The sequence below is a fragment of the Mesoplodon densirostris genome, chromosome 2 (genome assembly GCF_025265405.1).
Source record: "Mesoplodon densirostris isolate mMesDen1 chromosome 2, mMesDen1 primary haplotype, whole genome shotgun sequence".
NCBI classification, from domain to species: Eukaryota; Metazoa; Chordata; class Mammalia; order Artiodactyla; family Ziphiidae; genus Mesoplodon; species Mesoplodon densirostris.
The window spans coordinates 167,161,769-167,187,367 of record NC_082662.1 but is presented as its reverse complement, the minus strand read 5'-3'; the positions used below and the strand labels follow the sequence as shown (position 1 = coordinate 167,187,367).

The 25,599-nt window shown below is 39.7% G+C and overlaps 1 protein-coding gene across 4 annotated transcripts in view; it reads left to right on the top strand.

The window, feature by feature from the left end:
- The window catches only part of POU2F1 (POU class 2 homeobox 1), a 184,092-nt gene that overhangs the window by 155,671 nt on the left and 2,822 nt on the right, over positions 1-25,599 (top strand). For 3 of the 4 annotated variants that reach the window (XM_060091317.1, XM_060091315.1, XM_060091316.1), the window contains exons 14-16: positions 12,957-13,302; positions 14,071-14,159; positions 16,871-22,787. In XM_060091317.1, the coding sequence (XP_059947300.1) occupies positions 12,957-13,302; positions 14,071-14,159; positions 16,871-17,178 (743 nt within the window). In that variant the 3' untranslated portion in view covers positions 17,179-22,787. Of the gene's footprint in view, positions 1-12,956; positions 13,303-14,070; positions 14,160-16,870; positions 22,788-25,599 lie in introns of those variants that run through there. The other variant, XR_009531235.1, reaches the window with a different exon arrangement.

Here is a 25,599-nt window from a genome sequence, read left to right as displayed (position 1 = left end):
AGTGTTCATGCCTTTGTGTAATCCTTTCCCCTTGAGTGTGGGCTGAGCCTTTGGTTTGCTTCTCATCAATAAAATGTGGCAAAGGTGATAGGTTGTCACTCCATGATTATACTACATTTTGTAAGACTCCATCTTGTTCCCAGACTTACTCTAGAGACCCTCCTCACCAGTTTGATGAAGTAAGAAATAAACAACCATGTTAGGAAGCTCACAAATCAGGGTACTGAGGATGACCTCTAGGCGCTGAGGGTGGCCTTCAGCCAACAGCCAAAAAGAAGCTGGGCACTTAGTCTAGAGCAGCAAGCAAATTCTGCCAAATGATTTCTGCCAGCAACCCAAGTGAGCCTGGCAACATATTCTTCCCCAGTCATGCTTCCAGAATGGAACTGTCTAGCTGACCCCTTGATTGTGGCCTTGCAGAGGACCAGCTAGACTGTGCCTGCACACCTGACCCACAGAAACTGTGAGATAGTAAATGTGTGGGGGTTATTTTTCCTTTTTATTTATTTATTTATTTATTTACTTACTTACTTACTTACTTATTTATTTACTTATTTACTTACTTACTTACTTACTTACTTACTTATTTATTTATTTATTTATTTGCATGCGCGGCCCTCTTACTGTTGTGGCCTTTCCCGTTGTGGGACAGGCTCTGGACACGCAGGCTCAGCGGCCATGGCTCACGGGCCTAGCCGCTCCGCGGCATGTGGGATCTTCCTGGACCGGGGCACGAACCTGTGTCCCCTGCATTAGCAGGCGGACTCTCAACCACTGCGCCACCAGGGAAGCCCAGTTTTTATTTATTTTTTAAATAAATCTTTATTGGAGTGTAATTGCTTCACAATACTGTATTAGTTTCTGTTGTACAACAAAGTTGAATCAATTGTTTCATGCTGCTAAGTTTGTAGTACTTTGTTAAATAGCGATAGAAAATGAATACCATAACGTTACATTTGTATAAATATCGTTCAGGGACAGCTCATATGATTAGGGTGAAAAATGTAATCTTATGACACTTAAACCTTGCTCCTTGAAAGAGAAGTTTACAAGAGTCAGTGTCAAATGGATTTTCTTTTCTTCCTCTTGTCAGCAGTTGCTGAAAATCATACCTTGTTTTAATTTTTTTCCTATTTGGACCATAACTTTCTTATTATAGCCTCTTTTCCTCTGACATTTCTGTATTGCTTTTTTCTTTTTTCAGTTGACAGAAGTAGCATATTCTTTCACTCATATTATTTATGAAAGACATCCAGTATCTTAATCATACAGCTTATCTAACGCAATCTACTTTCTTCCTGAAGGCTTTCTCCTTGGAATCCCTATAATTGCTTATTTTAACTTCTTTTCACTGTGTTCCTGAGTTAGATCCAATATTTCTGAGAGCCCATGTCTCCCTCTACCTTTGATTCCTTTTTGTTTTGCCTGGTGCACACTCTCAAGTAATTTTTTTTCTGTATTTGGAAAGATTATGTGGGAGGGAAAATTTCCAATACATGCATAACTGAAAAGTATTTTGCCCTCACAGTATTTGTAGTTTGTATAGTAATAGAATTTTAGGTACAAAATTACTTTTCCTTTGAACTTAGAAGGTATTGCTCTGTTGTATTTTAGTATCCAGTGTTGCCAATGAAAAGTCTGATTTCAGTCTAACTCCGATTTGTTCATCATTTGTCTTTCCCTCTGTAAACTTTAAGGATCTTTTTATCCTTTATCCTCTAGTGAAATTTCACTAGAAGGTATCAAGGCATATGGGCCTTTTAAATTTGTCCTCCTTGGCGTTCAGTGGGCATTTTCAATTTGAATTAATGTCTTTCTTTAACTCTGGTAATTTGTCTTTCTTCCTTATTTCTGGAACATATTTTAAAGACTTTAAACTCTCTAAATTGATCCTATATATCTCTAACTTTTCTCTTGTGTTTTTCATTTTTTAACTTTTTTTACTTCATTCTTGGAAATATATCCTGAATTTTATCTAACTGTTCCTGTGTGCTCATTTTTTATTGTTGTCATTTGTATGTTTTTCCAAAATCATATTTTTAATTTCTAAGAATGTTTCTTTGTTCTGATTCCACCTTTTTATAGCAATCTATTTTTAATTTGCAGATACAGTACAAATTAGAATTGTATTTAAGTTGCTTCTTCTGGCCTCAATTCTGCTTATTTATTTGGTTCCATTTCTTTTGTTCTGTGGATTTTTTCATTGTCTGTTAATTTTTGATTATTTAGTCATACCGATGAATGCAAGGCCTTAGTACTTAATATCAGTAGCTTGTAAGGCTTTTTCTGCACTTGTGTAGCTTCTGTTACTCAGCATCCTTTCCCCTGATTGGAAGGGAGCTGTGAGCTGTGACTGTGGGGAGAGAACTGCCAGACTTTGCTCAGGGCCTGTGGGTGGAAAGCAGACAGGCGGACCAGGCTCTACCCTCACACCTTCCTCAAATGAGAGGGATGCCAGTGCTTACACTAAAATTCTTAACCTTCCATGCTCAGATTTTTATTTTCTTTGAAGAGTAGTAGGTGACATTAGTTAATGCTTAGATGATAAGTCTGGTGGGGGGAGGAAAAGTCCCCCTGACAGAGCTGGTGTGTGAACAGTCTGGTCACCCTGTTCTCTGCCCTTGTTTCCTACTCCTGCCTTGGTGTTGACAACACGGAGCTTGAAATCCCCTCAGGGCTCCATTGGGGTAAATAATTCCCACCTCTATCGTAGTCTTCTATTGTGCCCTTCTGGACTATGGTTGGTTTCTCTACCACCCAATTTTAACCTCTTTCTCATTTCTGCAAATACATCAAATTCTCAAGTTTTCTGAAATCTCACTCCCAGAGCTCTCACTCCCTTTTTTATTACTTTACCATCTTTTGGGACAGCATTTTAGAAATGAAGGAATAAACATACCCTTAGTCTGCCCTCTTCTAAGAGAAATGTTGTGTGATTGCCATGGTCATTTTTATTTTCCCAGTATCTGACATAGTGCTTGGTACATAATAGGTCCTTGGTAAAACTTTTCCATTTTTAAATTTTTTTAAATCTTTTTTTATTATAGTATAGTTGATTTACAATGTTGTGCCAATCTGCTGTACAGCAAAATGACTCAGTTATGCACATAGAGACATGCTTTTTTATGTTCTTTTTCATTATGGTTTATCACAGGATATTCAATATAGTTCCCTGTGCTCTACATTAGGACCTTGTTGTTTATCCATCCTAAATGTAATAGTTTGCATCTACCAACCCCAAACTCCCAGTCCATCCCTCTCTCTCCCCCCTCCCCCTCAGCAACCACAAATCTGTCCTCTGTGTCTCTGAGTCAGTTTCTGTTTTGTAGATAGGTTCATTTGTGCCAAATTTTAGATTCCACATGTAAGTGATATCATATGGTATTTGTATTTCTCTTTCTGACTTACTTCACTTAGTATGGTAATTTCTAGTTACATCCATGTTGCTGCAAATTGTGTTATTTCATTCTTTTTTATGGCTAAGTAGTATTCTATTGTATATATGTACCACGTCTTTATCCAGTCATCTGTCAGTGGACATTTAGGTTGTTTCCTTGTTTTAGCTATTGTGAACAGTGCTGCTATCTATGAACATAGGGGTGCATGCATGTATCTTTTTTTTTTTTTTTGGCTGCATTGGGTCCTTGTTGCTGCACGCGGGCTCTCTAGTTGCAGTGAGCAGGGGCCACTCCTCATTGCAGTGCGCAGGCTTCTCATTGCGGTGGCCTCTCTTGTGGAGCATGGGCTCTAGGTGTGCGGGCCTCAGCAGTTGTGGAACGTGGGCTCAGTAGTTGTGGCTCATGGGCTCTAGAGCGCAGGCTCAGCAGCCGTGGTGCACAGGCTTAGTTGCTTCGCGGCATGCGGGATCCTCCCTGACCTGGGCTCGAACCCATGTCCCTGCATTGGCAGGCGGACTCCCACCCACTGCGCCACCAGGGAAGCCTATGTATCTTTTTGAATTATAGTTTTCTCTAGGTATATTCCCAGGAGTGGATTGCTGGATCATATGGTATTTTAGTTTTCTGAGGAACCTCCGTACTGTTTTCCATAGTGGCTGTACCTGGTAAACTTTTCTACAATAGGAAATGAATGATCATGACTGTACTGCTCCAGAAAGATATGTATTCTTCTGTGTCTTAAGAACTTGTAAAAATTCCACAGCCCTTAATAATCTCAACTAGGGCTTCCCTGGTGGCGCAGTGGTTGAGAGTCCACCTGCCAATGCAGGGAACACGGGTTCGTGCCCCGGTCCAGGAGGATCCCACATGCCGCGGAGCGGCTGGGCCTGTGAGCCATGGCCACTGAGCCTGCGCGTCCGGAGCCTGTGCTCCACAACGGGAGAGGCCACAACAGTGAGAGGCCCGCGTACCGCAAAAAAAAAAAAAAAAAAAAAAAAATCTCAACTAAACAAGCTCTGCCTCCAATTCTTTTTCCAAAGTAGTGTTTCATAATGAACTGTATGCAATCCCATAACCCTTATCAGTCTCTCCCCATTCACTTCTCCCCTTACTTACTCTGTCTTTATGAATTTACCTGTCTCAGACATTTCATGTAAATGGAATCATGTAATATATGACCCTCTGGGTCTGGTTTCTTCCATTTAGCATATTTCCAAGGTTTATCCATGTTGCAGAATATATTGGAACTTCATTCCTTTTAATAGTTGAGTGATATTTCATTCCATGGATATACCATACTTTGTTTATTATTCCGGAGTTGATGGACATTTGAGTTGCTTCCAGTTTGGGTCCATTTTGAATACTGTTGCTATGAGTATGCATGTATCAATACAAGTATTTTTTTTGTATCTTTATTGGAGTATAATTGCTTTACAATGTTGTGTTAGTTTCTGCTGTACAACAAAGTGAATCAGCTATACATATACATATATCCCCATATCCCCTCCCTCTGGAGCCTCCCTCCCACCCTCCCTATCCCACCCCTCTAGGTCATCACAAAGCTCAATACAAGTTTTTATGTGGTTATATGTTTTCAGTTCTCTTGGGTATATATTTAGGAATGGAATTGCTACCTCATGCAGCATTCTGGTATATTATGAACAAGTTTTTGGCCCCCAAAATTAGGCAACTTAGGTGAAATGGACAAATTTTGAGACTCAAATTACCAAAACTGACTCAAAAAGAAATAGAAAACCTTTAAAAGACCTAAAACAAGTAAAGTAAGTGAATCAAAAAGAAATGCCTGGACTCAGAGGGCTTTAGCAGTGAACTCTTATCAGATATTTCACAAAGAAATAAGAATTAACCTTTAGCAGTCTCTTCCAGAAGATAGAGGAGGAGGAACAACTCATTGTATGAAGTCAATATTACCTTGATTCTAAAGCCAGACAGAGTTATCACAAGAAAAAGGTTATGAACCCATATCCCTCATGAAAATGCACACAAAAATCCTCAACAAAATCTTAGCAAATCAAATCCAGCAACATATAAAAAAGATTATACATTATGACCAAGGGGTTATCCCAGGAATGAAAGTTGATTTAATAACTGAACATAAATTAATGTAGTACACCATAGTAATAGAAGAAAGGACCAAAACCTCATGATCATCTCACTAGATATAGAAAAAGCATTTGACAAAATCTAACACCCATTCATGATAAAAACCTAGAATAGAAGGGGACTTCCTAACCTGATAAAGAGCATCTACTAAAAAACCTACAGGTAACAGCATACTAAACGGAGAAAGACTGAATGCTTTCCCCCGCTAAGACTGGGAATAAAGCAAGAATGTTTGCTCTAGCAGACTTCTAATTAGCATTTTAGTAGAGGTTATAGTCAGCTTAATAATGGAAAAAAATTTTAAACATCCGATTTGGAAGGGGAGAAGTTAAAACTGTCTTTGTTTTCATTATCCTATATGTATAAAATTCTCAAGGAATTCACACACCAAAAAGCCTACTAGAACTAGTAATGAATTCAGTGTTGTTGCAAGATACAAAATAAATATACTCTCTCAATGAACTCACCAGAAAAATGAATGGAGAGATATTCCATTTGTAAATCATATATCTGATAAAGGAATTATATCTAGAACATATAAAGAATTCTTAAAATTCAATAGTAAGAATACAGGTGACTTAGTATTGTAAAGAGGCAAAAGATTTTAAATATACATTATACCAAAGAAGATATAGGAATGACTAATAAGCACATGAAAAGATGTTCAACATTATTGCTCAGCAGAGTGCTGTTACTGTATAGCTACAGAGATGGCTACTGCAGAATCTTGTTTTAATCCTAAAGAACAATCATTACATTGTTCAAACAGACAGAAGCTTATACTATAAAATGTAGTACATTCATAGTAATTTTAAATTACCTTTACGTTCTAAGAAGCTGTCCCACATAGGAGCTTTGTACGTTTTTCATGTGTAACATATTATAAATTTATCTTTTGAATATAATAAATGTTTTCATATAAAAAATAAAAATCATAATGAGATATTACTTCATACTCAATAGAATGGCTATAATCAAGAAGACCAAAAATAATAAGTCTTGGCAAGGATGTGGAGAAACTAAAACCTTCATGCATCGCTGGTGGGAATGTAAAATGATACAGCCACTTTGGAAGACACTTCGGCATTGTCTTTAAACTTTAAACATAAAATTACCATCCTACCCGACATTTCCCCCAAGAGAAATGAAAACATTTCCACAAAAACTTTGACACAAATTATCATAACAGCATTATTCATAATAATAAAAAGCTGGAGAGACTTCCCTGGTGGTGCAGTGGTTAAGAATCCACCTGCCAATGCAGGGGACACGGGTTCGAGCCCTGGTCCAGGAAGATCCCACATGCCACGGAGCAACTAAGCCCGTGCGCCACAACTACTGAGCCTGTGCTCTAGAGCCCGCAAGCCACAGCTACTGAGCCCGTGTACCGCAGCTACTGAGGCCCGCGCACCTAGAGCCTGTGCTCCACAACAAGAGAGGCCACTGCCATAAGAAGCCCATGCCCGCAACGAAGAGTAGCCCCCACTCGCCGCAACTAGAGAAAGCCTGAGCAATGAAGACCCAATACAGGCAAAAATTAATTAATTAATTAACTAACTAATTTTTTTAAAAAAACAAAAAACTGGAAACAAACCATTGCCCATCAATTGATGAATGAATTAAACACCATGTGGTCTATCCGCGTAGTGTAACACTCTTCAGCCAGAAGGGAGTATTGGTTCATGCTACAACATGGATAAACCTTGAAAGCAGTATGCTAACTGAAGAAAGCTAGATGCAAAAGACTACAAATTGTATGATTCCATTTATGTGTCATGTCTGGGAAAGGTAAATCTACAGATGCAAAAAGCAGGTGACTGGAGGCTGTAGGTGGGAACAGGTGTGACTGCAAATAGGCACAAGGGATCTTTTTTAGTCATAAACTAGATTGAGGTGGTGGCTGTACCACTCTGTCAATATATTAAAAATCATTGAATTTTACACTTAAATTGGGTGAATTTTATGGCATACAGATTGTACCTCACTAAATCTATTTTTTAAAAAGGATGAGGTGGGTGCTCACTTTGGCAGCACATACACTAAAATTTGAACGATATAGAGAAAGGGATTAGCAGATACAAGCTACTATATGTAAGATAGATAAACAACAAGGATTTACTGTCTAGCCCAGGGAACTATGTTCAATGTCTTGTAATAAACTATAATGGAAAAGAATCTGGCAAATAATATATATATATATACACACACATACAACTAAATCACTTTGCTGTACACCTGAAACTAACACAGTACTGTAAATCAACTATACTTCAATAATTAAAAAAATTTTTTTTCAATTAAAAAGGATGAGGTGGGAAACAAGATGTGCCACACACTATATTCTTGCACATAACTTCCTACTAACCTTGTGAGGTGGTGATGGCGTCTAATTCTGTTGTTGAGGACGCTAAAGCTCAGCCCGCATCACTTCCCTGATCAAAGTTGTCCAAGTAATTAAGTTGCCAAGAATATAGATAAAAGATATATATTGATTAAGAGGTGATTCACTGGGAGAATTCATTTGAAGACCCCATTATTATACTCTAGTGCTCGTATGACATTCATATTGAAGACACCTGGAATGTGTTTGGAGGATAACAACCAGAAAGAGCTACTTTGAATGGTTTCTGGAGTCATCATCTCTTAGCCCAGGTTAAATTCACTGATGAAATTATTGGGATTTTCTTTGTATATATGCGGGATTTTAAGAAAGTGATACCGAATGGTCTGAAAATGGCAGTGGAGAGTGAAGAAAAGGCTACTTTAAGCCTTTGACCTCAAGTTCATTTCAGAAGTTTGAAAAGAAAGTAGTGCCTGTAAGTGAAATCAGGTTAGATAAGCTGAAAAATTGGTGAAGAAAAGATTGAAATTATATTGAAATTTACTAGCAATAGAAGAGAAGTGAGAGAAGATATATACCTTTCTGTAGAACAGGGGGCAGGTCTTAGGAAAAGAGTATCAAAGTGAAAAAGTATGTATGAATCTGTCAAACATAGGACCCAACACAGCATCAATAGCTCAGTGATATAAATTGGTCTGATAGATTTAGAACTGAATAATGAAACTGTAATTAATAATATCCACAAAGATGTAATTCTACTTTGGAACAGCAGCAGTAAAGAGGGAATCATCTTATTTATACTTTTGAGAGGGACAGACAAAGGAGTAAATCCTCCCTTTTCACTTAACAGTAAGAAAGATATGTTTACCTGATTAATTCAGAGACCACATAGCCCTTTTGTGTAGCATGATAGGAGATGGGAAAAGTAGAGTCAGTACTGAAATAGATGGTGTCTAATTTTCTCCCAGCTCTGCAATATGTGGAAGAAACATTTCCTTAACAGTTAAAATGAGAGATGAATTCTAGGTGTTCTTAGTATAGACCAGAAGAAGGAATCAAAATAGATTTTAAAAGAACAAAACTGCCTGAATTTTTAATGCGGCTATTATGAGAGAAGAGAATCTTCTACAGCTTAGCGTTAGATTTTATCACAAAGAAAGTTCTTTTATATAGATCTTTTTTCCAATATGTTTATAGGTTTGAAATACTTATTTTGATTGGTCTAGTTCTTCTTTCATCTCTGAAGTCTTTTATACCTCATAGAAGTATTATATTGAAATTTTATAGATGTTTTTGGTCTTTTTCAGTTCTCTATCTTGAGAAAATACCACTTAGGTTCTGCTATACACATATATGTGGTTGATTATATCCTAAAACATAGTGACTTTCGCTAAATGAAGTTCCACCTAGTTTAGGCAGCCGATTTTTTTGTATGTAGCATTTACTGATTACTGAAGTAAGAGGGCCTGCTCTGTACTTTGATGATGTTAGATAGCATCAAAATTACAGCTCATTGGGAATAGTTGGCATCTTCTTTATTTATCCTATGCCTTATCAGTTATTTCTGCTTTAGGCAAAGGGACTTGATATTCTTTTTTTTTTTTTTTTTTTGCGGTACGCGGGCCTCTCACTGTTGTGGCCTCTCCCGTCGTGGAGCACAGGCTCCGGACGCGCAGGCTCAGTGGCCATGGCTCACGGGCCCAGCTGCTCCGCGGCATGTGGGGTCTTCCCGGACCGGGGCACGAATCCGTGTCCCCTGCATCGTCAGGCAGACTCTCAACCACTGCACCACCAGGGAAGCCCGACTTGATATTCTTTAAGTAATACTAGGCCTAACTTCTAGAGATATTTTAGACCTGTGCCATACAGTATGGTAAGCAGTAGCCTCATGGCTTATGCATGCAAGATGTGGCTAGTTCAAATTGAGATTTGCTTTTCAAAGCTTAGTATGAAAAAACTCAATAAATTTTTAAAATATTGATTTTATGTTGAAATATATTTGGGATATACTGGGTTAAATAGAGCATAATATTAAAACTAATTTCACCTGTTTCTTTTTACTATTTTCAATGCGACTACTAGAAAATTTAATTACATATGTACTGTATTTCTGTTGGACAATATTGATCTATAATAGTAAACCATTTCAGTGAACATGTTTTAGCTGTCAGTGATATTTTTAATGTCAGTTAGTTATTTGTATTTAAATGTTTGTTCTCCTTACAACAAAAAGAAATTTTGGCATTTTGATTTTTTTTTAGGCCTCTCAAAGAACAATTTTCTAGATCTTCATTTTTCATACTAAATTTTATGAGAATCATAATATCATTGTATGTTGTTGTTTCCTCAAATAAGAAAATGTTGGGAATTCTCTGGTGGTCCAGTGGTTAGGACTTGGTGCTTTCACTGCTGGGGCCCCGGGTTCGATCCCTGATTGGGGAACTAAGATCCCACAAGGTGTGTGGCACAGCCAAAAAAAAAAAAAGAAGAAAATGTTTACCACAATAGACTTTTTGAGAGCTGATTTTCATTACCCAATAGCCACTTAAATTTTTTAATGCAAAGAAGGCATCTGACCCTCAGAATGGGAGAAAATATTTGCAAACGAATCAACGGACAAAGGATTAATCTCCAAAATACATAAACAACTCATGCAGCTCAGTATTAAAAAAACAAACAACCCAATCCAAAAATGGGCAGAAGACCTAAACAGACATTTCTCCAAAGAAGACATACAGATGGCCAAGAAGCACATGAAAAGCTGTTCAACATCACTAATTATTAGAGAAATGCAAATCAAAACTACAATGAGGTATCACCTCACACCAGTTAGAATGGGCAGCATCAGAAAATCTACAAAGAACAAATGCTGGAGAGAGTGTAGAGAAAAGGGACCCCTCTTGCACTGTTGATGGGAATGTAAATTGATACAGCCACTATGGAAAACAGTATGGAGGTTCCTTAAAAAACTAAAAATAGAATTACCATATGATCCAGCAATCCCACTACTGGGCATATACCCAGAGAAAACCACAATTCAAAAAGACACATGCACCCTGATGTTCAATTGCAGCACTATTTACAATAGCCGGGTCATGGAAGCAGCCTAAATGCCCATTGATAGATGAATGGATAAAGAATATGTGGTCGGGCTTCCCTGGTGGGGCAGTGGTTGAGAGTCCGCCTGCCAATGCAGGGGATACAGGTTCGTGCCCCGGTCCGGGGAGATCCCACATGCCACGGAGCGGCTGGGCCCGTGAGCCATGGCTGCTGAGCCTGCACGTCTGGAGCCTGTGCTCTGCAACGGGAGAGACCACAACAGTGAGAGGCCCACGTACTGCAAAAAAAAAAAAAAAAAAAAGAATATGTGGTACATATATACAATGGAATATTACTCAGCCATAAAAAGGAACAAAATTGGGTCATTTGTTGAGACGTGGATGGATCTAGAGACTATCATACAGAGTGAAGTAAGTCAAAAAGAGAAAAACAAATATCGTATATTAACGCATATATGTGGAACCTAGAAAAATGGTACAGATGAACCGGTTTGCAGGGCAGAAATTGAGACACAGATGTAGAGAACAAACGTAGGGACACCAAGGGGGGAAAGCGGCAGGGGGGTGGGGGTGATGGTGTGATGAATTGGGCGATTGGCATTGACATGTACACACTGATGTGTATAAAACTGATGACTAATAAGAACCTGCTGTGTAAAAAAAAATAGAGAAAACCTATTTATTAGGTTTATAGACATGTGTGCAATTAAAAAAAGAAACACTACTGTTACCTTGGGGCGGGGAGAAGACTATACATTTTCCTGTAAGCACAGGTTTAGTCACATCCAAGTTTTGGTATGTAATATTTTTATTATCATTCAGTTCAAATTATTTTCTAACTCCAATTGTGATTTGTTTTTTGGGGGGTTACTTAGAAGTAGTGTATTTCATAACTTCTAGTTACTTTTTTGTTACTGATTTGTAGCTTAACTACAATTCAAGAAACACACTTTGTATAATTTTAATACTTCGAAATTTGTTAAAATTTGCCTTATAGCACAATATGGTCAGTTTTAAAAATGTTCCAAGCATGCTTGAAATTAATTTGTAATTTAAAGTTTTGGAGTATAGTGACTATATATCTGCGTGTTGAATCAAATTTGCTGCTCACATTATTTAAGTTTTTTATATCCTTACTAATTTTTTTGGGTGGGGGTCTCCTGGTTCTGAAAGAGGTATCCTCTATCAGTGAATGACAGCAGTATGTTAAATCTCCTATTATGATAGTGAATTTGTCTATTTTTTCCTTGTAGCTCTGTTGCTCTGTGTAATTTGAAGTTAAGTGCATACAAATTTAAAACTTCCTGGTAAATTTGTCTTGTTGATATGAAGTGCCCTTGTTTATTTCTAGTAATGCTTTTGCTTTCAAGTCTACTGTATCTGTTATTATATAATTTCCTTTTGGTTTATATTTGCACAGTATATCTTTTCCAATTCTTTTACTTTCAACCTTTTTATACCATTATGTTTTGTTTTTTTAATTTTTAAAAATTAAAAAAAAAGAAGGCATCTAGACATGTGCCTTTAGTTATTTTCATACTGTTTCTGTGCATGTTATTGATACTTATTTGAGAAAAATGTGTAACTTTTAGTTTTTCTTGATTTCAGTGCTTTGTTTTGATTTTCCTATAGAGACTACTAAGGAGATTTCTTAATGAAAATGCTTTTCAGAAGCTTGGATTTTTTTTGCTTGTACATTTCTTCCCCAGAGCAGTTGTGTTCTGTAGTTAGAGCTTCTGTGATTTTTTTTTTTAATAGGAAATTGGAAATGGAAAGCTGTGTTCCGTTTGTTTTATGGTTACTTTATTGCTCTTGCCTCTTAAAGTAGGGTTCATGGCTTTGGTTCTTAAAATGTTTGTTTTTGTGGGTAATTTCCCTAGAAACACTAAACTCGGTTAATAAAAAAGGACATGTTTAGAGGTTACTGGATGGTAAATTAATTATTCAGTTGATTATAGATTATGGTTGAGTAAAGCAGCCATTCTTCCAAAAACATTTACAGAAGGTCACTTTCTAATATGATTCCCTTTTCAGGCACTACAGACACCACCTCCAACAACACCGCAGCCGTGATTTCCACAGCGCCTCCGGCTTCCTCAGCAGTCACTTCCCCTTCTCTGAGTCCCTCCCCCTCTGCCTCAGCCTCCACCTCCGAGGCATCCAGTGCCAGTGAGACCAGCACAACACACACCACCTCCACTCCTTTGTCCTCTCCTCTTGGGACCAGCCAGGTGATGGTGACAGCATCCGGGTTGCAGACAGCAGCCGCTGCTGCCCTCCAAGGAGCTGCACAGTTGCCCGCAAATGCCAGTCTTGCTGCCATGGCTGCAGCTGCAGGACTAAACCCAGGCCTGATGGCACCCTCACAGTTTGCAGCTGGGTAAGGTGCTTTCTCATCTTGTTTACATCTGAGAAACAGCTAGGAGGTCATCCCTGGAGTTACTTGTAGGGAATACTTTTTCATCACTATCTTAAATGCAAAAAAAGACAAAAAACAAAAACAAAAAATCCTTTAAAGCCATAATCTCTTTGAAATGGGTGGCTCTATAGTAGTAGCACAAGGATTTTGATTATGGTTGGATTTAAGTTTCCTAACACTCTGGAAGGACAGTAGTCATACCTTTATTTCTAGATGAAGACACAGAACACCAGGCCACTGATTATACCTGAGTGATGGGACCAGGAAGAAAGCCCAGGATTCCTGACTCTTATTCTTAGGCTTTCTCCATTAAGCTCTGAACTGTCTGCTTTCTAATTCTCAAACATAAATAAGAGATACAGTAATAGGATTCCCAATTTTATATTACCATCAAACAAATAAGCATTACTTTGTAAATATATTCCTTTCTCGGGCATTTTTTTCCTTTTGTTTTGGAAAAAAGGAGAATGAAGTAATTCAAAGAGTCAAAATGACTGCAAGTTTTACATTTTGTGTGGACCATAACCTTGTTTTGCTTTGTACAAGTGAGCATCAAGGAAAGCAGTAACTTGGAAGTACTAACCAAACCATGTAAGAGTGTAAAGAGAATAACATATTTCCATATACTTCCCCAGTTGTATTTTCCTTTTTCTTATCCATTTGGGTATGTTGTCAAACTGACACAGGCATCTACATTGTAATAAAGTGACTGCTCTTTTGCACTTTCAGAGGTGCCTTACTCAGTCTCAATCCAGGGACCCTGGGTGGTGCTCTCAGCCCAGCTCTGATGAGCAACAGTACACTGGCAACTATTCAAGGTCAGTAGAATTTTTTTCCTTACTTAGCCTTTTTTTTTTTTTTTTTAATGGAGGAAATCTGCTTTGCTAGAGGTGAAAGTGATGGGAAGAGATAGTTGAATTGATAGTGCTCACTAACCTGAGGACCAAGAATGTGTCCTTGTAAAGATAGTTGAATTGATAATGCTCACTAACCTGAGGACCAAGAATGTGTCCTTGTAAATAGCTCTGTAAGAGAAATATAGGGGTCGGTCTGCAAGAACAGGAAATATACGTAGTTTGGTGTATTAAGAAACCAGGACTGGGACTTCCCTGGCAGGCCAGTGGTTAAGACTCCGAGCTTCCACTATAGGGGGCGCGGGGGGGTCCTGTCCCTGGTCAGGGAACTAAGATCCCACATGCGGCATGGTGTGGCCAAAAAAAAAGGAAAGAAAGAAACAATGACTTTAATGCTGTTATTTATCATCTTATGTAAATAGACCTGGAGGCAGAATTGCCTCCGACATTTATCTAAATAGTCATCCAAGACCCATCCCCAGGCAAACTTGACCAAGAAAAATTCTGCAGTCCCCACCCCTGCCCCTAAGAGAGCCATATACAAGAAGGCCCTATAACGAATTAACATTGGAGCACATCATGCAGACTTCAAGAGTACTTGTAATTCTTGTTAGGTTCTTCCCTTTGTATATCCCCATCATTATAGAGCATATATTCTCTTGGATTTTAATGTCTCTTTTCCAAGCCCAGATGGGTCCCTTTTGGCCTTAGCATGCTATCCAGTCTAAAATGAGGCTAAACCCACTCATTCTATATATTGAAGGGTTTGATTTGTTTAACGTCTGAGCTTTGTGTTTGAAGATGCTTGCTGTTACGTGATTCAGGGAAACACTTTGAGATATCACTATATTAATCTGAGAAATTTTTCTTAAAATAATTTGGGCTTAGAGTTCTTGGGGCCAAAAATAAGCTGTTAGCGAACTTCAATTAAGATTAGTGTTTCAGGCTTCCCTGGTGGCGCAGTGGTTGAGAGTCTGCCTGCTGATGCAGGGGACGGGTTCGTGCCCCGGTCTGGGAAGATCCCTCATGCCACGGAGCGGTTAGGCCCGTGAGCCATGGCCGCTGAGTCTGCGCGTCCGGAGCCTGTGCTCCACAACAGGAGAGGCCACAACAGTGAGAGGCCCGCGTACCGCAAAAAAAAAAAAAAAAGGATTAGTGTTTCATGGATGATATCTCTACAGCATACTGTAGACAATATTAGTTCCAGACAAATCTAAAACATGACCTAGATTACCTGACATTATATTGACTTTCTCATTGACTAAATCATATGTGAAATTGATGGTTAGATCTGTAAAGCTTTTATTATAAAAGGATTTCTTTTTGGAGTAAGATTTGTGATAAATCACTTTTTCTCTTGCATTTTGGTGTACCTCTGGTCTGTAGTGATACTAAAAAGGCAAGATGCCTTCCAGGGCTTCCCTGGTGGCTCAGTGGTTGAGAGTCCGCCTGCCGATGCAGGGGACATGAGTTTGTGCCCCGGTCCGGGATGATCCCACATGCCGTGGAGTGGCTGGGCCCATGAGCCATGGCCGCTGAGCCTGCACGTCCGGAGCCTGTGCTCCGCAACGGGAGAGGCTACAACAGTGAGAGGCCCGCGTACCGCAAAAAAAAAAAAAAAAAAAAAAATGCCTTCCATAGCGTATAACTGAGTACAGAACAGGTACTCTCTGGGAAGATCTAGAACTGGACTATGACCCTAAGCCTGGAATCTCAGAAAATGTCAAGCTGCACCAAGACTCACTTTTCTGTACTCTTTGTGTGATCATGTCCAAAGTCAAGGACATTCCCTCTTTCTTTATATATTATGTAAGAAATCAACCATTTTTAATGCCACTAGGAAATACATGTGCCTCAAATATACATGTGAGGATGTGGTTATATGAGTGAGGGGATTGTGGGGGGTTGTCAGATACAGGAAAAGATATTAGAGTGCCCAGTTATTTTAATGAAAAGTTTGATGATGAAGGAGAAACAACAGCATCACAGAAACATGCTTACGTATTAAAGCAAGTCCTACGCTTAGAACCCACCTGCATCAGTATAGCTGTGCTTTCCTCCTGCAGAGACTCATCATTCTCCTTTGTGCAGGTCAGAGAAAGTAAATGTTCTGAAGTGAGAAATGAATCACACCTTATACTTTATTTGTTAATATATAACTTATTTTAGAACTAAAGTCTTTTCGAAAGACAGTTTTTATCTTGTATATCACACTATAAAGTGCTCAAATTTATCAGTAATGCCAGTTGGTTTGATAAAAGCTAACTATTTTAATGCCTTAATCACTGTAGCTAGTTTGTTTTTTGAATGGAGGTAATCTAAAGGCAGTAACCTTCATTAAAAGCAAAATTATTGGATTTAACAAATATTTCTAGGTAGATGGAATAAAGTTGAGATTTCAAGATAGAAACATGACTCTTTGATTCTCCTCTCACCTATCCTGATCATGCTCATTAAATTAGAGTTTTCAGCCCTTTAGGCTCTTTCAAAATTATAAATAAACTTTAGTTGGTGACAATATAGTGCTGTAATTAAGGGTAAAAAATTCAGTTAAGGGATGCGCTTTTTCCATCTGGGTTGTAGGAAAACCCAGTACATTTGATGTGTTGTTTGGCTTCTCTGGGATGATGCTAACATTCTCCTTCCTGCCTGTTTTGCGGGGGGTTTGTCTGTAGCTCTTGCTTCTGGTGGCTCTCTTCCAATAACGTCACTGGATGCAACTGGGAACCTGGTATTTGCCAATGCGGGAGGAGCCCCCAACATCGTGACTGCCCCTCTGTTCCTGAACCCTCAGAACCTGTCTCTGCTCACCAGCAACCCAGTTAGCTTGGTCTCTGCCGCTGCAGCCTCTGCAGGGAATACTGGACCTGTAGCCAGCCTCCATGCCACCTCCACCTCAGCTGAGCCCCTCCAGACCTCTCTCTTCACAGCGGCCTCTGCCAGCGGGGCTGCCTCCACCACCACCGCCTCCAAGGCACAGTGAGCTGGGCTGAGCGACGCTGCCAGCCCCCTTCTTCACTCTGAGTGCAACTGGCTGCCAGCCTGGCTGAGACTGAAACACGTGATGGGCTTCCTCTTGCCGTGTTGCAAGGGCAGGGGAGAGGAGGGAGAGAAGAAAAAACACATGCCGGAAAAAAAGGATGGAAACGGGACAACATTTGCCTAATTTTGTAATAAAACACTGTCTTTTCAGGATTACTTCATGGATTGGAGAACTTTCTAACCAAAAATTAAAAAAAAAAAAAAAAAAAGGCAGAAACAAAAAATCAAAAACAAACAAACAAAAAAAATAAGTGAAAGGACTACTTATCATTTCCAGCAGTCATGATGACGAGTTAAGGTGGGTTACCAATTCCAATATAGGAAGGGGATTTCTTGTTTGTCTAAATTTCTTTTTTTCTTAAAAAAAAATCATTTTTATGGGTCTGTTGTACAGGCCATTAAGTCATAACAAGGTGTTTATAATCGTATCAATTGTGTTGGGGGTTCCTTTCTTAACTGGTACAATTTAGGCAGGCCTGTATTACTGTATCTCTATTGTTATTGTTGTTGTTATTGTTTTTTATATATATATATATAGTTTGGACATGTTTATCTCTTGCTCCTGGATCCTATTTCAGTGAGCTCCCACACTGTGGGGCGGGAGGGTTTTAGGGTAAGGGGGACTTAACGTTCTTAATTGCGGGGAATGTTCTTGCTGGTTTCCTTATCCTTGATGACTCTTACAGAGGTGCTAGAAAATTATTTTCTTTTGCCACTTATGCAAGAGGCTTGGTGCAGAAGCTGAAGGCAGTGTGTGCAAACACTCCCACTCCACACACGCCCCCTCCCCCCCCATCAGGTGGTGCCTTTGGAGCACTTTTGCGTAGGAAGGAATTCCTGCTGAACTGTAGCTCTCACTCACCCCAAATCATTGAATGACCTGAGGCCCAGATCCTGTGGTGCAACAGTGCTGCTTTCTGCTACTTTCAACAGGAATGGCTGTACATGTTGCAGGGCAGGATTTGGTTCCGAAGAGCAAAGACTACTGCAGACACCTAACTTGGTGGTTCTCCTGATTTCTTATCTCCTGAAATGCTCTACTGTTGGTGTGTTTGTTTGTTTGTTCCATTTTGTGGAAGTTTTTCATCCAAACTTCCTTTAACTTACTTGGCAAAGAACAAAATAACTTACTGAAATTGGGAAACTTTTCCCTTCTTTTGTTTTCTGAAGGAAATCTACTAGACTGTTTTCCATTGGTTATAGCTCACTGAAAGAGGTGTGATGAGAAGAGTCTGAGGTTAGCTACAGACTTTGACCAGATGGCTTATCAATTCCTCTAACCCTGACGCTCTCCTTGGTTCTCTGACTAGAGAAGACACTCATTAGCCGGGCATGGGATCTGTAGAACCTTTGAAAGACTTTGAGCAGGAACTTTGCACACACCTCAAGTGTCTCCTTGGTTTGTTAGTGATGCTCCTGCTAGGTAGGTCTAAATGGCAATACACATCTCTGTTCATTGTAGAAGGCGATTAGCTTCCGTAATTGTTTTCAGGGTATTTCTAGATGATGTAAATGAGCCCATGAAAAGGAAGTGTTTATGGAAGTAGATGAAGAGGAATGAGGGTAAGTTGGAAATTAGATTCCCCTTTTTGTCAGTGTTCTATTATTATAGTATCTGTATCCAAAAAGTTCCCAAAAGACTGGATCACTGCAGTGCAGCTCATCTGAGCTCCCTTCTTATTGGAGTGAAAGGTTCCCATCTGGTGTTTGTGGGTGCTTGCTTACATCTCCGGTGGTCCTGTGACTGCACTTTTTCCCCGTTTCGAGCTGGGGGCTGAGAGAGAGCTTACAGGTAATTTTTCTTCGGCATGCTCTGCTTATATCCACAAGGGAGCTTGGATTCTGTGTATTTGTCTCTTCACAATGTTGGGAAAGGCAGTGATTCAGACACGGTGTGCATTTTTGTTTGTGATCATCCAAGTGGGAGACAGGCATATTAATATTAAAAGTTCAGAAATGTTTTAGTTCCCTTGTTAATTTTTCTTCTATTCCTTCTGTCTTCCCATTTTATTTCACAAAGTATTTAATTAACTACCCTTCACCTTCCTAAAATCCCTCCAAAATCAATGAACTGCAAGCAGGGAAACTAACAAATGTCCATCCACCGTTTTTGTGTGTGGTATGTTTTTTTTATGTTGTTTTTTTGACTAAGCTTGAACCAAAGTCAATTTTTAGCAAGCTGCTGTACTAATGGACTAGTTTATATCGTGCAGTTCAGACACATTGAGGAGATAGATGCTACTGACAATTTCTTTTTTCATTTGTCTTTATTAATTTTATATAAAAATTGCTGCTTGTTTTAACCTTTTATGTTGGTAAGTTGTAATATCCTCTGGGCAGACATTAACTTGATTTTTTAAGTAGTTTATTTAGTTTGGTGTGTAAATAGAATGGCAGTGTCAGTTACTAATTTTTCTCCTCTTCATCCCACTATTTCTCTGATGTAGTTGAATTTAATCTTTTATCCTAATTTGACATCTCTAATTTTAGTCTGTGCAAATGATTTTAGGGCTGTCGGTAATACTGTAGCTGCCCGTAATGATGAGTCCCTCCCTCGGGGAGTGGTAAGTTAGGAGGAAGGGTTCAGGGAGGGAAGTGCTGATACCCACCATATTGGATTAGAGGTTGTAGCATTAATTTCCCAGAATTGCTACCAAAGGAAGTAGGGACTTCCCTACTTGAATCCCAAGGGACTCAAGCCCAATGGATTAAGAGGAAGAGCAAGGAAAGGCTGTGTTTGTTTGTTTTCCTGTGTGGTTCAAAAATGCTCCCTCTCCCAAATAAGATTCACCAACAGACTTCAATATTTAAAAAAAAAGATACTAAGCTTTAAATGTCAGTACGATGGTCTTCTCTTCCCTGCCCTGTCTATATTCTCTAGTTAATTCGGGATAGGGCGATTCTGCCTTTGTGTATGTGGGGTTGTGGATCACTTTATGAAGATAAAATTTAAACCAGCATAAAAACCTGTGTTTAAAAGAAGAAATAAATCCTTAGACAAAGGTAACTTTTAGAATTTTTCTCTTTTTTTCTCTTATTTAAAAACAAGTTGTGAAATGAAAGGTACATTTACACATGTACACATGAAACACTAAAACAGCTTGTTGATGGGTGTTTAACTTAAAATCGACTCCCCATCATCATCATCCCTAGATAGTCTACTGATCATATTGTGTCATGACTCAGCCTTTAGTCCTTTTTTACTTTATATCATCTTTTTTATCATCTCAAGAAATGCTTTTTGAATTGAATGAATCTCCTAAGCTAAGGTACTCAGACTTAACTTTTAGCCACCTTATATGGGAGAGTCTGGAAATTAAGAGGGACCATTTGACCAAAAAGAGATGTTAGAGATGTTTGGTAGCGTTTCTGCATATCTAAGAGGAAGGGCCAGATAGGTCATCACAGTTCATTGTGTCATTCTTCTTTTTTTCCCCTTAATGTTTATGCAAGTTTTATTTTATCCCTGAATTTGGTTAACACATAATAAGCCAAAGACTAATTCTAAATGCATTTATAGCGATACTATATTTGCCCATGGTAATGGGCCCTCCCTAGGGAGTGGTGAATGTAATTGTTTGAATCCTGCTTATCACAAGCAGGGCAATTTGGTTGTGAACTTTATTTGTACCCTGTATAAATCTAAAGGACAGCAGAAAGACCTGGAAAAGGGCTTCTCAGGAACAATAATATTGTTCCTGATTTAAGAAATATGTTGAGTGCTATGTTAGTTTAAATGTTTCTGAAGTTACATAGGCAGCTTTTTAGAATTAAAAAAACTGTTCCTATCCATTCATTACCTGATATAAAACACACTTGCTTTTATTTATTTGGCAAGAAAGATCAATACCATCCTAATTTACTCAACTTATTATTGAGGAATGGAACCAAAGGAATCCAACTTGTGTTTTGTGTAGGACCATACTGATTTGTACTTCATGGTAGCATTACTAGAAATTAATGTTTTTTTACAAGGGAAAAATAATATTAATTAAAAGATTTTTAGTGAGATTATCTTGCCAATTTGTTCTACACAGTTCATTCATTGTTGGGGAGAAAAGCACAATTGTACCTCTTTCTTACATTATTTTGTTCTAATATCCCTCATTTATTTGGGAAGGTGGGAGGAAACCTTGTCTATATTCAGAAGCACAGATACTTGCTTGACACAATATTTAAATTCAGCCCAATTTTTATCATTAAATTTTCTATTTAAATTGCTGGGAAAGCTGGATACATTTGAAAATGTAGGAAATTAATGTAGATTTTTAAAGTTGTAAATCCTGATAGTCAACATTGCAGTTAGTGTATAATAAACACTTGGCTTACAAAAGAAACTCTTTGTTGTTGATAGTCTAAAGTTGTTCCCAAACCATGTCATCCTCCCAAAACTTTCTTTACCAAGAAAAAAGTAAAATCGTTACAATAGGAAGAAAAGAGAGAGAGTGGACAGGGGGCAGTCGGCAAGCCGAGCGTCAGGGCTGCCCGCGAGCAGACGAGGCCGGGCAGCACCCGGGTCAGACTTCCTGCTGGCAGTCTGCTGTGGCCTTGGACTCTCGGGGGGCCCCCCAAAAATCAGTCTGCGATCTGAGAACCCTCCGTTAAAGAGCCTCAACAATTAATTATGAGAGTTGGTCAAATACTTTCTCCTTAATCGGTATCTAAAATTGATGAATTTAAAGTTGATTGTTTCAGACCGTGTTTATTGGAGCTGAAAATGTTTTTAAAAGACCATCAATACTAATGGAGAAAAAGCCCCAAAACTTGACATTTAAAATTACTCAAATGGGCAAGAATTGATGGATTCATTTGATCATAACCATTATGAGTTCATTTTTGTATGTGTGTGTGAAAAGCAGTTAGTGAAAAGCATTTAGCTTAATCACAGCCCTGGCCATCTCTTTGCATAGAGGGTGCACACAGTACAAATGTGAACTTGGACAGAAATAGGATAAGTAAACTGCTTTCATCATTAAAGGCTGATCCTAATCCTGTTCTGCCTCATTCTTTTCTTCATCTAAAGAGATTCATTGGGACACGCCTGAAATTTTCAGTAAGATATTTGAAAGGATTCCATCCAAAGGGCAGGGAGTATGTCTTTTCTCAGAGTTGTCAGGTTTACATCCAGATTTCCACATGATTTGTGACGTTGCTTTCTTCTGACCCTCCTTATTCATGAAGCAGTTCCATGTGTGGGCTCTTCTCCTCTCAGCCTTTGCTCAGAGCAGTAAACCTTAGCAGACCTTACGTGGATTCTGTCACCTGGATCTCCTTTCCTCTCTTCCTTCTCTTCCTTTTCTCTTTGAATGGTGATACCTTAATCTGGGAGGGTAATGCTCGTGGGTAACAGCTAGCTTCTGGCCCCTTCATAAAATACCTCAGCATAGTTTAGCATTGTTACAGAACTGGTTTTAAACTAAAAACCAAATAAATAAGTAAAAAGAAAAAACTTTATAAATAGTGGAAATAATTCTAGCTGTAGCATTTAGTTGAACTGATGTTTCTTATGATTGATGCTGTATGTATTGGGGATCCTGTTTATAGGTTACAGTTTATAGGGTTAGGGAGGGTGGGTGGGGAGAGAAGGAGGTGATTACGTTAGAAGGAAAATGTTGCATTGCTCGTGTGCGCGTTCGCTTTTCCTTATCTCTGTCTTGCCAAAGGAAACTTGATCATCCCTGTGTTTGGGTTTGGGATTCGTTAGCCTCTCTGCGGTCTGGCCTGCAGTGCAGTGTGTGGTGGCATGCGGGTTACACATGGGTTGTCCAGTTCAGGGTCCTCGAAGGCATTTACATCCCTTCCTGTGGCTGCCCAGGCCCCGCCAACCTCTCCTGACGATTTGTTACCTCTGTACGTAGCAAGAGCTTAGGAGAAGGATGCATGTGTGAGTGTCGGGGTGTGTGGTGGAGAAATAGAGGCAGAGGTAGAGAAGCACCATTTAATTTGGAGAGGAAAGGAGAAGTGAATGATCGATGCATCTTAGTCTAAGAAAAGTAAGCACGTGTTCTGTTTTTTGTCTTTTTGTCGCCCTCTGTCGTGTTACTGAATGTTGTGCTACTGGCACAGCAGTTTAAAACCTCACTTCCTTTTCTCACACCAAGGCTAATTTTGTCTCGACCAAAAATGCGAACAGAAGAAAACCAGATCAAGAGTTGAAAGCCAACCTGCTCGCCTCTTACCTGTGATCCGGTGTGACCTTTAGGGACGGGTTAGTTAGTGAGATTGAGAAGAGTATTGTTCTCAGTGGGGGTGTGAATGGGAAATGACGCTGGTTCAGGAACAGTTCAGAGTCCTTTCTGGCCAGACTCTGGGACAGACTTTCCTGGCTCCCTGAGTTCAGATATAGACTCTGTGTCCAGAAAGGCTATTTTTTAATAAGTGATCCATCTCACAGAACCTAAGTGGGGTTCGGTTTAGATACCAAAGACACTGCATTGTTTATCCTTACGTTTTCAACACAGGCAGAGGGAATAGGAACAAAACGCTGAAATTTGGAAAAGCTTTACCTTTGTCTCTTTCCTTTTCCTCTCCCCTCCCCATCCCCACTTTTTGAAGGAAGTCTTATTGGTCATCCCGGCTGTGGAAAAGAGATTTATTTAGTTTCGCTCTGCTGGCTCTGTAAAGATGGATAGAGTTGCTAAGTGTGGCAGTGATATTCTTGGAACTGCTGGGAAATTTAGGGGGGGTGGCAAAGATGGGGGTAGAATTCTTTTCTTATTTCCCTTTATCTAACCCTTATAAAGAGAACCAGGACAGCCTGTTTGAGTTCAGACGATAGTTAGTTGTTCTGTCACTTGTGAAGGATAAGCATTTTCAAGAGCAAGGTTACATGGAAATCCAAAAGGCCTTCCTTTATTCTTCCATAGCGCAGTATTGTTCCAGACTGTTTTTACATATGGGCTCTGGGGAATTGAGTAGTTCACTGTTCTGGTGTACTGTTGACGAGACACGGAAAAGAGGGGAGGGATAAGAAATTTATTGCTCCCGACAGAAACTGATCAGGTTGCAGAACTTTGTGACAGCTTTACTAATAATCTTATTGTTCTGACGTTATAGAAAAGTGGTATTAATATTGTGTGACTTTTCAAAGCGCTAGATAGGTCAGGAAGCAGGTATCAAAGCTATTTGAAGATAAGAGCACTTGAAACAACAGTTGAGGGAAGACAAGGCATACGTGACGGGCCGCCACTGCACCCGGAAGTGAAGCTCCCATGGTGGGCAGGGCAGGGCCAGTGCCCTTTATGATTCTTTCTGCGTCCCTGAATCAGCCCACTCCTCACAGGGCCGCGCCACCCAGTGCCACCTTCCGGTTCAAACCCAGGACACTGTCAGAAAGTTCAGACCCCAAAACTAGTTTACTGTATAAAAAAAAAAGAAAAAGAAAAAGAAAAATTATTGAGGTCTGCTGCAAAGTTCCCCCGAATTTTCTTTGTTTACTTGTTCATCATTGTTTTTCATGGAGTCAGCCACAACCTCACAAAAGCAGCTTAAGGCTTCTTTCGTAACTTGGCAGTGACATTGAGCTCTCTCACGTGATATCCCAAAGTCTGCAGGCAGACAGTTGGGTACAGTGCTGTTTCCAAAATGAGACGTCCAAACACTTCTTTAAAATTGGGATCTCCTTCGACTGAAAAAGGAGAGAGCCAAGGAGAGAGAAGACTCTGTACTCCTACCTAGTCCCGCAGCGTCTCTAAGTCTGAACAATAGAGCAGGAAAGGGAAAGCACTTTCAGAAGCTGGAAAGACAGTCCTGTTAGGAAAGGCTGTAGTTGTAGGCAGGTGGGGTGCCACGTCTTTGGTTCTGATCCTGCGTGGGTCTGCGGAAGGCACGTACTGTATGAGAGTAGAGTGGACTAGCCTGGTTGTGTGTAAAACTGCAAACAGTTGGGAGGCGGGAAAGGTGAGAACCAAAGACGTTGCAACTGTATTATAACATTGGCTTTTGACAGCGTAAACGGTGTGTCTCCCCTGAGTGTGGGCCAAGTGGAGGCGCAGACTTCTTCCCGCTTCTTACCTCTGCTCGCGGGGCCTGTGTGCATTACTCAGTCCACAGGAGGTGTCACTCCAAGGAAATGCCCCCCCCCCCCCACGTTAGACCGTAGTTCAGTCCCGCGGCTGTGGTGGTGGCAGAGGCGAGGTGAGTAAGCGCGGGGTTTTCCGCCCACCACGAGTCCAGGAGCTGTTGTATACCTCATTTCTAACTCGTGACTGAGTAACTTGCTTTAAAACTTTCTCTAAACCCTACAGAGTTGCCAAGTCTGCCCTCCCTCCTCTAAGTCATGTTGAACTCTGGCCTATAGCATCACGGGACCTGTAGCCTAGGGTGGGACCTCCCAAAGCCTCTGAATGTCGCTGCTTTAAAA